Here is a 14,442-nt window from a genome sequence, read left to right as displayed (position 1 = left end):
AACGCCGTAACCAAGTCTAACCAACCCAACGCGGTCCCGGTTAAGACAACGTAGTCTGGGCAGATCTTGACTAGGGCCGTCGTTTAAACGGTGTAACATTGAGTCACTCAAAAGAAAGTCACTGTTAAAAAAAAAGACTAATAACAAATTTGGAAACTTGACCCACTACCCACCAAGTAAGCGACCGCCAAAGAGCCTGTAGCCACCAACGAACATAAAACAAACCAGAATCACCCGACCATTAGAACCAGAATTTTCGTTCAATCCTCGCAAACCAACACAAAATTTTCATTTAAACCTGACAAAATTTCAGCTTCTTTTCATCTCTCTGTATGTTCAATCAAAGATTGGCTCTTCTCCAAGGATTGATGTTCCTGGCCCAACTGTAACATTTTCAAAATTTTTATTTATAAAAATTTAAAATAATGTATATAAAAGTTTATGTTATTAAACGAATAGATCATGAGTAAGTTGACCGCTAGAATATGAGATATTTTGGCAAACGTAGGAACCGTTTAATAATTATAATAATAAAAATACATTATATTTGAACCTACTCCATTTTAATGAAACTTAGGCCAAAATGTAGATAAAAATATTCTCATTCTAATGACATATTCATCAACATTTTATAAAACGCCATATTTTAGAAGTTATAAACACCAAATAAGTAGAGCAGTTAAATTAATTATAATATATATAATATAAATTTCAAACTACTTTCAATGACTTGAAAGTGCACGTGTAGACACTATGTTTGTCTATGTATTGGCAGAGCTTGACCAATAGTTTTGAGGGGGCGGAAAGTAATGGGACCCAATTTATATATTGTATAAATATTTAGGCAAAATAATTGGGGAGGGGGGCAATCCTATATAATATTAAAATTTTCAGATGAAAAATAGGAAAATTTACACTTCTAACCGAAACATTCGGGTGACGGGTGCACCCCCACTTTACACTAACCTCCGCCCTTGTGTCTACATGCATGGCAAAATTGAGAATATGGCATTTCAATTGCTTAACCTTCAAGCTATAGCAACTATAAAAGGGCATTCAGCCTTTCAAAATCAATTATCCATTCCTTCTTGCTATCTCTATCTCTCAGCCCTTCCAGTCCCTCTTTAAATTCCATTTTATTTTTAACCTATAATAATAAAGCCTTCCCCCGTTTTAAGTGTTTTAACCCCTGATCACTGATACCCTGTCCGATTGATCCAGGGCCCTGTAACGTATGTCAAGGCTCTGCCCGACTAAGTTCGTTGGGGTTCTGTCTCGTGACGTAGGGATAAAGTTGAATTGGGTTACTACACTTAATGCGAGTGTATTATATATTTTATTAAATAGTTCAGGAGTTATAACCAAGATATACCAACCCTCGAAAACGACCCTAAACGGTCCCAGTTACATCCCATATGTGAGAAAGGAACCCGAATAACCTTTATATTAATAAATAACAAATAAAACAAGAAACCTGGGTCGCTCGCGGGCCGTGACCCAGTTAATTGAATCTTTCGCGGGGCGCAGGCCCCATTGCTTGTCGGGCACACAAACAAGCCACGTATCGGACACGTGTAGACACTATGCTATGACTCAGCAACCATACCGCCGCCCTTAAGGCTCTCGCGGGCCGCGAAGGAAGAAGAAGCTCTCGCGGGGCGCGAAAGACTTCTGTTTCAGCTATAAAAGGGCCAAGAAGCAGCCACTTCAATCGTTCAACTTTCTTTGTTTTCCCTCAACTTCTATAGGCTAAAGTTATAGCCTAATACCCCCTAAAGCAAAGCTCTGCCTCGTTGTAAGTATTATAACCCCCGGTTACGTATTAGATACGCTGCCCGATTGATCTAATGCTCCGTAACGCCTGTCGAGGTTCTACCCGACGTAGTCGTTGGAGTTCTGTCTCGGGGAGGGTATAACAAATGTAATTGCGAGATCGCCCTCAATACTGTAAAATGATAAAACTTGTTTTGATTAAACTGAGATTCACTCACCAGTATTTCTTGCTGATAAAATGTTTTAAACACGTGTTTCAGGTAACTTAGTGTGAAGCCAATAAAAGCCAGCTGTAGAGCACTGAATGCTTAGAAAAGTGGCTATAAAAGTTACCTAAATAAAGAAGAAGTTTTATTTGAATAGAAGAGGGTTTATCCCTATAAAAATATTATGAATGGAAACTTGGGTTTTACCCATGTATTTATTATTATAAAAATGTGGTGTTTTACTCTGATAAACTATTTCCTAACTACGGTCCCGATGAAACTTTCCGCTTCCAAAATTAATAAACACCGATACTATCTGACTGGCTCGCGGCCGCCCGCTCCCAGGGTGGGGTTGGGGTTTGTGACACCAACCGCTTATCGCATGGATTTTCCAGTTGGGTTGTTTTTTTGTGTTCAGCGGTGGTTTACGGTTTGGTAGAGTTAATATCGGATAATGCCGGTGATTTTGTGTTAGTGATGGTTATATAAGGTGGTGAAAAGGTGGCAATTGACGGTGAAACGGTGGTGGGAGGAGACGCGACGGAAATGGTCTCGTCCATTTAGCATTGGTTAATAGATAGAATTGGTGTACGCGACTGTGGGTTGGATATTATAATTAAATGGCAGCGGTGGATTAGAATTTGAAGAACGGTGGACGGTTAATAAGTAATGTAAAGCGACGACGGTATTTTAAAGTTTTTGTGGGTTCCGATTTAATTGAAAAGTAGTAATGTGACGAAGATTAAATTTGTAAATAATTGCAACCATGAAATGGTGTCATTAGAACTTCACTTCTTTTGTTATCTTGAAACGTCACTTCGTCAGACGCCAATTGCACAAAAATGTCAATCAGTGTGATTTTTAAACCTTGGAGGAAGTGAAACGACATGTTTTTTTTTGAACGGCCGACAGAAAAATTTTATTCATTGTAGCAAGGCGCTACCACCATAATTACATCCAACGAAACACATACACCAAAAAAAAAAAAAATCGCTTACACCAAACGACAATACAAATTACAATACTTTATCCAAAGCAACTAAATCGACACCATTCTTCCCATGTTAAATGCATCTCCTTTGAGCGATTTTAACCCATAAATACGCCATTGCCTTTACTTCCTCCAAGACTTTTATAGTATTCGGTGATCCTTGTCTGAAAATGATCTCATTTATCATCCTCCAAATGCCCCAAAAAGTAACCAAAACGATAGCATTTATAGCTTTTTTCTTTTTCTTCGAACCTGGGCTGAATCCGTGCAACTCTAGCAAATCTTTAACATCAAAGGCAATGATCGGAGAATTAGCGCTCACATCACAATGCTGACGTTACAATCAGATAGGCTGTCCAACAACGCCTATCTGATGTTATTATTGCATCATAAATCTTCATTTAAAATTTTTTAAAATATAAAAATCAGATTTTGCCCTCTTTATTTGAACTTCGAATTTCAAATTCACATCCCTCCAAACCCTCACATTATAACATTCAATTTCAAATTTCAAATTCACATCCCTCCAAATCCTCACATTATTACATCCTCCAAACCATCAGATTTCAAACTCACATCACATTTTCTCTCTCCACATCCTCACTCTACTACTGGATCTATATCACTTTCTCTCTTTACATCCTCTCTCTACTCAATTTTTTTAAAAGATTGTTCGATTAAATTAGATGAGTAGCAATAAAAATTTTAGAATTTTGTTTCTGAGTTTGGACATCAAATAGGATTGGAAAAGGTGAATCTTAATGAGATATAGATGAGAGAGAGATAAAAAGTTTTAAGTTTAAGGTGAATCTGATCTCATTTTCTTCATTACATTTCATTAGTGGTGGCAAGGTGGGCAAGTTGGATGTATTTGTGTAATGGGTCAAGATGAGTTTGAGTTAGGATGAGTATAAGTCAGGATAAATATTTAAAAAAAAAGGGTTGGATGGGTAATGAGTCTAGATGGGTTTGGGTTAGTACGAGTTTAGGTTAATATAAGTTTGGGTAAAGATGAGATGAAAAAATAATTAAAAAATTAAAAAACATAAAATAAAAAATACAAAATTTCTAAAAAATAAAAAAAAATCTGAAGAATATAAAAAATTCTAAAAAATCTTAAAAATTCAAAAAAATTTAAAAAACTCCTAAAAAATAAAACAAATCAAAAAAATTGTAAAAAATTAAACAAACAATAAAAAGTCAAAAAAATCCTAAAAAATCCTAAAATATCAAAAATTCTATAAAATTCAAAAAAAAAATCTAAAAATAAAAAAAAAATCATAAAAAATTAAAAAATTGAGAAAAATAAAAAAAATCAAAAAACATTCTAAAAAATATAAAATTCTAAAAAATCCTAAAAAATAACACAAATCAAAGAAATTGTAAAAAAGTCAAAAAATTCTAAAAACTCAAAAAAATTCTAAAAAAATTATAAACATCAATAAATTCTAATTTTTTTTTTATAAAAGTCAAAAAAATTCTAAAAAATAAAAAAATTCTAAAAAAAATAAAAAAGCATAAAATATCTAAAAAATCAAAAAAAATAAAAAAAAATTAAAATATCCAAAATAAGTTCTAATAATTCAAAAAAATGCTAAAAATTTAAAAAAAGTCTAAAAAATCATAAAAGTTCTAAAAAATCTAAAAAAAATCTAAAAATAAAAAAACTCCGAAAAAGAAAAAAACTCTAAAAATCAAAAGAATTCTAAAAAATACTATTTTTTATTTTTTAGAATTTTTAATATATTTAGATTGTTTTTTGGATTTTTTAGAATTGTTATGATTTTTTTTATTTTTAGATTTTTTTGAGTTTTTAGATTTTTTAGAATTTTTTTAATTTATAATTTTTTTTTGAATTTTTAGTATTTTTTAATTTTATGAATTTTTTGGATTTTTTAGAATTTTTATGATTTTTAGGATTTTTTAGAGTTTTTCGATTTTTTGGATTTTTAAAATTTTTATGATTTTTTAGAATTTTTCTGATTTCTTAGAATATTTATGATTTCCAAGTGAATTTCAAGTTTTGTCCTTTATCTTTAGGCCACTTTGCAAGTTTTGTCCTTTATGTTTAAATTTGACGAGTTTTGTCCTTTATGTTTAAAAATCAAGCACGTTTTACCCTTTATGTTTAAAAATCAAACACGTTTTGTCCTTTATGTTTAAAAAATCAAGCACGTTTTGTCCTTAAAAATCAAGCATAAAGGACAAAACGTGCTTGATTTTTAAACATAAAGGACAAAACTCGTCAAATTTAAACATAAAGGACAAAACTTGCAAAGTGGCCTAAAGATAAAGGACAAAACTTGAAATTCACTCTTTTCTTATTTTTTAGAATTTTTAGAACTTTTTTGATTTTTTATAAAGTTTTTGATTTTTAGAATATTTTGGATTTTTTAGAATATTTTGGGTTTTTTTATAATTTTTATGATTTTTATATATTTTTTATTTTTTAGTTTTTTTTATTTCTTTTGATTTTTTAAAATCTTTTGGATTTTTTTTAGAATTTTTTGATTTTTTTAGAATTTTTTGGAAATTTTAGAAATTTTTTGATCTTTTAGAAATTTTTTTTGATTTTTCTAGAAATTTTTTGATTTTTTAGAATTATTGATTTTTTAGAATTTTTTGATTATTTAGAATTATTTAGATTTTTTTTATTATTTAGAATTATTTAGATTTTTTTTATTTTTTAGATTTTTTTTTATTTTTAATTCTTTATTGTTTTTTAAATTTTTTATTATTTTTAAAAGAAGAACGACGGGAGAGGACTATGACGACGATTGGTGAAGTCACAATTGTGAATAGATATATGCGAGTAGTAAAGTTTAGTGATTTTATCTCATACTTATCCTGACCCGCTTAGGTTTTATCTCATACCCATTTTGAACTACTCTTTTTTTATCCACCACTTCATAACCCATCCTAGCTTAGTGACTAATTTTGTTTGGCCAATCTTAACTCATCTTAAAATTTAAAATACCCATATCAATCCAAAATGAAATGGATGAGCTTATTTTGCCAGGTCTACATTTCATATTCTGAAACTCAACAACTCGATTTTGCTGCATCACATTCTGATCAAATTAAATTAACGATAGGATGAAAAAAGTCTTTTCGTTAAAAAAATTATAATTTGATAATTAAACTAACATATGGGAAAGTTACAATGCCATACAATTTATATAATTCCAACATTCTCTCGCTTGGCTAGTTGACTATCAAGTTAAAATAAGTCGTCCATATGTTAGTTAAATTGATATGTTTAAGCATTATAATAATGCCGAAGTATAAAACAAAATGTTGTGTTCAAGCATGCTGCTTTCCATGACATCCATACCAATCATACATTCGCCAACTTATGATGCTAATGATAAAATAAATGACTATAGTGTCTCTAGTTACATAATTGGGCACAGCTATTACTATATACATAGACAAATTATCAGTATAGTCATAATCACATATTATAATACCCATAAAGTGACAGTTACAATACAAGCAGTGACAGATGCAGGATTTCATTTTAATGGACTTCTTTTGATAAATTATCTTTAGTTTTCACTATTTTTTTTCTAAATTCTACAAATTTCTTACTAATTTTTTCTGTTTTTTTTTCCCAAATGCACTGGGTTCTTGGAAACCCACAAATGTGGGCCAGATCCGCCCCTGAATACAAATTGAGCTAACTCGAGCAAGCATGTCCAATATTCTAAGCTCGCTGTTCAACTTGTATTTAACTCGTGGCTTGGTAAGTTAGTTTTTTTCTTTCTAATTCTGATGATTTTATATGTTTAAGTTGTACACTCCTTATATAATAGGTTAAGAGTAGTATTAGATTATATAACTTTCAGCCTTTTATAATAGAAAGTAAACAAGCAACATTTGGCCTCTTGTTAGCTTGGATTTTTTTTAATTGGCAAATTTCTTTTAATATATGTCGTCTGTGTGACTTAAATGCAAGACCTTCTCCCAAACTAAGGTGTTTAAAGGCTTTGCTTTTGCCAATATTAGTTTGGAAACCTATTGAGCTAATTAGTTTGTACTAAATTTACTTGTATTTTTTAACTAATGGACAAATGAGTTAGGCTATGTGGCGTGGTCATGACCCAAATGACCACCACCACCCTCCATGATAGCGCCATTCCACCTCACCCCATCCACCAACCTACTCTACCACTCTATATGGTTTGAACCATGACCCTCACTATCATCCACTATCGTCCCCTACCAATCAAAATCCTCTAATTAATTGAAAGAGGGTTATGGTTGCAATGGATTAAACCATGCGAACCACCATGATTTGCATAGGGGGGTGGTATAACGATGGTTCCATAGTCCTATGTGGCAATCCATAACCCAAACCACCTTCCCCATACCCGATAGCATTACAAGCAAGTTATAAGTAGTCTAACTTTTACAAAGACAACACAAGATTTATTTTATGTTTTTGAAACAATATGAACCGTGATCCTTTCATTGATACCCTTCACAATATATAATACAAAGATATAGGCTAAATATGGACATAGGATATTTACAATAAACACAATATAATCATGCCTAATATACGAATGCTATTACACCCCCGCAGTCGAAGCGGGAGGTGACCGAATGCTGAGACTGGACCTGAAATCTTCAAACAAAACCCGTGGTAGGCCTTTGGTAAAAATATCTGCAATCTGGTATCGAGACGGCACGTGAAGGATACGAACAGTTCCGCGCTGAACCTGCTCTCGTACAAAGTGAATATCCAACTCGATGTGTTTGGTTCGTTGATGCTGAACAGGATTGCCGGAAAGATAAATGGCACTGACGTTATCGCAATATACCATAGTCGCTCGTGTAAGCGGTAATGAGAGCTCGAGAAGCAGGTTCCGGAGCCAACAAATCTCAGCAACAACATTAGCCACCCCTCTATATTCGGCCTCAGCACTGGAGCGAGAGACAGTGGCTTGTCGTTTGGAAGACCAGGAGATTAGATTGTCACCAAGGTAGACGCAGTAGCCACTAGTAGAACGCCTAGTGTCGGGGCATCCAGCCCAATCTGCGTCAGTGTAAGCTACTAGAGATGTGGCACGAGAAGGACCGAGAGTAATACCATATGAGGAAGAGCCCTTCACATATCTCAGAATTCGCTTGAGTGCATGCCAGTGATCAAGACATGAGCGTGCATATGCATGCATACCTGTTGAACCGCATAGGTGATGTCAGGTCGGGTAAAGGTGAGATATTGGAGAGCCCCGGCTAAGCTGCGGTATAAAGTAGGATCATGAAATGGTTCACTAGGCGTGGCGCTGAGTTTGGTGTGCGTGTCAACCGGAGTGGCAACCGGGTTGCACGATTGCATCCCTGCACGAGCAATAATATCTGTAGCATAGGCCTGCTGAGATAAGAACATGGAGTTTGCATGTCGAGTAACAGAGATACCCAAAAAGTAACTGAGAGGGCCGAGATCTTTCATGGCGAACTCAGCTGCAAGACTAGTCAAGAGACGATGGCGGAGGGCATCGGAAGAAGTGATAAGCAGAATATCATCGACATATAATAGTAAATAGGCTGTGTCACGACCATGAGTGTACGTAAATAACGATGCATCGCACTTGCTATGATGAAATCCCATGCTGAGAACGTAATCTGTGAAACGTTCGTACCAGGCTCTAGGTGCCTGCTTAAGCCCATATAGAGACTTGCGTAAGAGACAAACATGGTCGGGAAAATTTCTGTCACGAAACCCCATAGGCTGATACATGTAGACTGTTTCGTTTAAATTCCCGTGCAAGAATGCATTGGTTACATCAAGCTGATGAACCGCCCAACCCTTAGATAATGCAAGTGACAGAACAGTCCGAATAGTGGCGGGTTTAACAACCGGACTGAAAGTCTCACCACAATCGATGCCCACCTGTTGTGACCGCCCATCGCAAACTAAACGGGCTTTGTACCGTTCCAATGTGCCGTCCGACCTGTATTTATGTTTAAACAACCACATACACCTGACAATATTCATGTTAGCCGAACGAGGTACTAACTCCCATGTACCGTTTCTAATTAATGCATTAAACTCAGTAGTCATGGCAGACAACCATATCGGGTCTCGCAAGGCATCAGTTGGGTTCTTAGGGATGGGTCGAATAGGAGATTTGGAGGAGGAAGTGGTTAAGTTGAAGTGGTGCTTCGGCTTGGATATCCCGCTCATGGAGCGGGTGTGAATGGTGCGAACGGGTTGGCCGGTGGGTTGGGATGGTCGGGCAGGAGGTATGGGTGGTATGGTAGTGGGCGGACTAGTAAGGGGTTGGGCTGTAGGGTGGGTACGGTTTGCGGTGTGGGCTGGAATGGGAGTGGAGGGAGTCGGCTGGGCTGAGGTAATAGGAGAGGTAGGCGGTTGGGCTGGAGTGGTGGGTTGATGGTTGGGCTGGGCCAAATGTTGGTGAATAGGGGATGGGCCATTAGGTGGGTTGGGATTGGTAGTAGGGGACCGATATGAGATGGAAGTTGGGGCGATGTGTGGACAGAGGTGGTGAGGGAAAGGTGTTTCAAGGAAATCATATGTGGGAACGGGGGCAATGGATTGTCGGAAGGGAAAGGTGGTCTCGTCAAACGCAACATGACGAGAGATGAAAATTTGGCTAGTGGTAAGGTCGAGGCAACGGTAGCCTCGGTGGGTAGGTGGATAGCCTAGGAAAACGCATGGGGTAGAGCGGTTTTCAAGTTTGTGAATGGTGGTGGACGGTGTTAGCGGGTAACAAAGGCACCCGAAAACACGAAGGTGGTCGTAGGTGGGTGTGGTGTTGTAAAGTAATTCAGTGGGAGTGTTATTTTTGGTTTGTTGTGAGGGTAATATATTTAGTAAATAAGTGGCGGTTTCGAGTGCGAAGTGCCAAAAATGAGAGGGGATCGAGGCATGGGCGAGTAAGGTCCGAATCATATTATTGATTGTGCGTATTTTTCGTTCGGCCTTGCCGTTTTGAGAAGATGTATAAGGGCAAGAGAGGCGGTATAAAATGCCGTTGGTGGTGAAAAAATTTTGGAAAGTGGAATTGACATATTCACGACCATTATCACATTGGAAGGTTTTGATGGTCGATTCAAATTGTGTTTTAATGATAGACGCAAAATGAGAGAAAGAGGAGAAGACGTGAGATTTATTAGGGAGGGGATATGTCCACACGAAATTTTCGATAGCCCGAGATGCCTTGTTGTCCGGGTATTAGCGAACTTTTGCATGAGGTAAATAGCCCGAGATGCCTTGTTGTCATGGAACAAATTCTCGATAGCCACCCACGCGTCATTAGCAGTGGACGTTTTGTCGATTATGGTGTGGAGAAGGTCATTGGAGATCGTACTATAGAGCCATTGCAGCACGATGGCATCTAAGCGATTCCAAGTAGCCAAGGCGGAGGATGACTCGGGTGTGGTTGTTTCAGGTTTGGCTTTGAGGTGGTCTTCGACAAGATGAGCCCGGCAGTGAAGGGTGAACAAAGTTGCCCAGGAGGAGTATTGACTGGATTCAATTTCTAAGGTGAAGGGGATATGGGTTTTGATATTTGTGACGGTGGTTGCGGGGTGGATTTCAGATTTGAGGGTGATGGGGGCGGTGTTTGAAGAAGTAAGGGCATCGTCCCCCATGATGAGGTTACAGAGAAGGAGGAGAAATCGGTTAGGCAGGGGAGGAAGGGGGGGCGGCGAGTAGGGTTTAGAGGAGAGAGACCCAGACTCTTGATACCATGAAACAATATGAACCGTAATCCTTTCATTGATACCCTTCACAATATATAATACAAAGATATAGGCTAAATATGGACATAGGATATTTACAATAAACACAATATAATCATGCCTAATATACGAATGCTATTAGTTTTATTACAACATCCGTAAACCATCACTAGTAAACAAAAGTTACATGTCGTTAGTGAGACATAAATACATTTTTATTGCAACATATGCTCAAAAAGAACTCATGATGCTTATGCGTGTGAGTGTTTAAAAATGTCACATCAACGTGCCTTGAATGGATTCAGGGTGATTGAAATGTGTTGAATTCGAAACCTTGGTTGATGAAAACACTTGAAAGCCATAGCTTCAAATTTGGCAAGTTTATGTCAAATCCGCATGCCATAACCTACAAATTCATACACGTAAACACTAATTAATACTTTGGTAGGTTGACATGTCGACGCTATTCAAGGGTATTCAACCAGACCAGTGGTGTAGAGTTGTGTAGGTGTATCCTGACCTACTAATCCGATTTGTTTATGAAAACATCTAATTACTTATAAAGTTTAACCTAAAAAGGTTTTATAACAAGATACAAGTTAAACTTACATTTAACGTGAATGCCAAGACAAAATCGTCATCAACAGTAGATAAATTCGAACTTTGGACCTGAAAGCTCGTGATTGACTCGAGTGCTCGATGAAGTGAAGCCGCAACACCTCGTCCTTTGTTGCAAACGAGTCTTACATAGTATCCTTTCTCCTCAACTTGAAACATGTCCAACTAAATCACGTAAAAACAAACACAAATTTAGGGTTGAACGATCCAAAAAAACAAACAAACCTAGTAACTTTAGGGTTGGATGCATATGATTAATTTCTTACTTAATACACAATGTTTTCCTTGTAATTACCTTTGATATCTTCTTCAATGTCGGAAAATGGTTTGAAACATGAACCTTATTCGGATTCTGGGATGATGTCGCTTTTAGGGTTTTAGTTGCTTCAATTGTTGCAATCTCAGCCCTTAAGTTTCTCGATTGTGTTTGAAGATCTTGAATGTATCGTGCTGCATCTCCAACAATCGAAGCTTTATCCATCTGCGATTGAAATATTTAAGAACTTGAACGTTACAATAAACTTAAACTAATATATTATATCTAATAGTAATTACCAGATAATTACAATAAACCCTAACTAATATATATTATATCTGACAGTAAATACCTTGGTGATATTGGGTACTAACGAACGTAACGCATAGAGCTTCTCCTTCATTCCGCTTCTCCTCTTCCGCTCAGAAATCAAAGTCCTTGTCCGATCACCCTTTGCGCTACCACTGGTTCGTTTTGTGGTTTCTGGTTTACCAGTTGTCGCAGTCTCAGACGAATCATCATCATCGCCAAAAACCTTCATATCCTCCATTTCCTGGTTCCAAATCAGACCATCCATCATATGATCATAACCACCAAAGTCAGCACCCGCAGCAATCACAACATCATCATTGTGGCTATACGGCGGCTGCACGTGTGGCAGCTCCATACAAGAGCTGGTAAAGTGATTGCCTTCATAGGCTAAACAGAAACTTTGAATTGGATCTGTAGTTTCGCCACGAATGGCCGAAATGAGGCTTTCTAAATCGGTTTCGGGTATGAAATCGGATTGGAACATGTTGAAGTTGTTGCCTGCATTGAAATGGCTATCATCCATTTTTGTAAGCTTGATAAGATAATGGTGGTGGGGGTGAACTAAAATACATGCACTAACATTTTAAGAAAGATGTATGTATATATAATAGAGATTGTTGTGTAAATGGAATCAAGGAGAAAGCATCTGCTGTCGGTCTTGTTATAAAGAATTAAGAGCTGATCGATGCATTGACATTGACATCTTTGATTGAGGAATATGTCTTATTTTATAATACACTATAAGATCATAGTTTGGATAAGATCTATCTTCGGTTATTATGCCCTTATTACTGTTAAGTAAGTTTTAGGAGGTTAAAGGGGATTCTAAATCAGTGTTTTTTTTTTTTTTTTAAATAAAAGTCATTATTTTTTTATTAGAATCTTAACACATGGAAATGATGACAGTATTTTTTTTATACAATTTCTAAAAGCGACATAATCACATATGTTAGGTATGTAATAAGTTTTAGTGATGCTTATATATGTATATTTTAAATACTTAATGAAATAAAACAAGCCGACTTCGAGTTAGGAAAACAACTCATAAGCCAAGTTTGAGATTCAGAAATCAAATTTGAAACGAGCCTAGCTTAAACTTTATAAATTAAACAAGTTAAGCTAGAGTTTAGACGGGATAAACTATCCACGTGACCACGTCTCATTTATACTCCTTGCCAATCTTTGAACATCTTTCTGCTCCTCATTTGTGAAACTCTAATACTTTACATTTTACATAATATATTTTATGACTTAAATTGCATGTAAGAAGTAAATTCGAGCCTATGGTTTACTTTTATTAATTAAAACATATGTACTGAAATATCACTTAAATTAATACCCTCATATCTGTTGATATCTTAGAATGGAAAGTTAGAAGATTAAGATTATAATTATTTTTATTAATTTCTAGACACAGTACCATTGACTAATAACGAATCTAAAAGTATATTGTTTCATATTTTCAACACCAGTATATAATGTTAAATTAATGATACTATCTGTAGAAGTAGTATTGGTTTATATTTATTATAGTATTGATACAAAATATCGATCACAGATTTTGACATAATAATTGATGTAGAACCCGATCTTGTTAATTAAAAATAAAGATATGAATATATATATAATATATTTTTAATTCAGTCATATTAATAATAATAATGTATTTACGAATAAATGAAGGTGAACACAAAGAAGTCAAGAAGATACAAAAACACATCCCTAAACTAAGATTAAAGAAAATGGAATAGACTTTTAAATTGGTTTTATTTATATAAGAATAAGATTACTATCTAAGAAAATCGTATTGGGTATGGGGAGCATGGGTTGGGTCATTAATGGCACATAGGACCATCAATGGATTGCTACACCATCCCCTTGCTTCATCCACCATGGTTGGCATGCATTAAACCATGACAACCATGAGCCTACTTTCTTTTTTCAATATTTCATTTTCCTTTTCCACAAAAGTAAACTAAAATAAGAAAATAGTGGTTTGGGTCATGACCACACCCCTAGGGTAGTGGTTTTGGATGATGGATTATAAGTGAGTGACATGGCGCCGATGTGGAGGATCATGGTGACCATGAGGGTCATGACCACACCCTATAGCCTTAGTGATCTAGCTTGAACATTATTTAAATGAAGTCACTTACATTTTCTAGTTGTAATAATCACAGATCAATATGAGTTGTTTGATTGTTATGAAATCTTTCAGAATTATTTACATTGATAATATAAAAATTTGCAACAACACTTTCCTCTCACGTACTTTTATTATTCTAAATTTCCTACTTTCTATGTTTAAGGTCCTTACCAACAATGTGCATCTCATCTTCCTTTACTTATCCCAATTTAATATTTAATATTTATACCTTTTTTAGATAACAACATAATATAATCACCACTTATTTTGACTTTTCAACAATACACTTGGTCTCCATTTTCTTTTTCTACTTTTAGTTTTAAGAATGAATTTTATATAGGTTAGGGTTCAAGAAGCAAAAAAAGAATGAATTTTATAAGGGGTGGGGGTGAGGTGGTCATCACTTATCACTCACAACACACAATCA

At 35.6% G+C, this 14,442-nt stretch overlaps 1 protein-coding gene across 1 annotated transcript; it reads right to left on the bottom strand.

Annotated features, from left to right (window-relative positions):
• Window positions 1-10,697: 10,697 nt before the first annotated feature.
• Window positions 10,698-12,410, bottom strand: LOC110891006 (transcription factor FER-LIKE IRON DEFICIENCY-INDUCED TRANSCRIPTION FACTOR). Its single transcript, XM_022138668.2, has 4 exons — window positions 11,910-12,410; window positions 11,597-11,782; window positions 11,293-11,466; window positions 10,698-11,089 (listed from the first exon to the last, which is right to left on the bottom strand). The coding sequence occupies exons 1-4, from the start codon at window positions 12,390-12,392 to the stop codon at window positions 10,985-10,987; spliced, it is 948 nt and encodes a 315-aa protein (XP_021994360.1). The 5' UTR covers window positions 12,393-12,410; the 3' UTR covers window positions 10,698-10,984.
• Window positions 12,411-14,442: the final 2,032 nt, after the last annotated feature.

This window comes from Helianthus annuus, chromosome 11 (genome assembly GCF_002127325.2).
Source record: "Helianthus annuus cultivar XRQ/B chromosome 11, HanXRQr2.0-SUNRISE, whole genome shotgun sequence".
Taxonomy (NCBI): Eukaryota; Viridiplantae; Streptophyta; class Magnoliopsida; order Asterales; family Asteraceae; genus Helianthus; species Helianthus annuus.
Note: the sequence above shows the minus strand (reverse complement) of the source record. Positions and strands in the feature narration are given on the sequence as shown.

Coding starts and splice junctions, on each gene's coding strand:
- LOC110891006 (XM_022138668.2), bottom strand. CDS start 12,392: ATGGATGATAGCCATTTCAATGCAGGCAACAACTTCAACATGTTCCAA. Junction 11,783..11,909: donor TAGTACCCAATATCACCAAG/GTATTTACTGTC, acceptor TTTCAATCGCAG/ATGGATAAAGCTTCGATTGT. Junction 11,467..11,596: donor CATTGAAGAAGATATCAAAG/GTAATTACAAGG, acceptor TACGTGATTTAG/TTGGACATGTTTCAAGTTGA.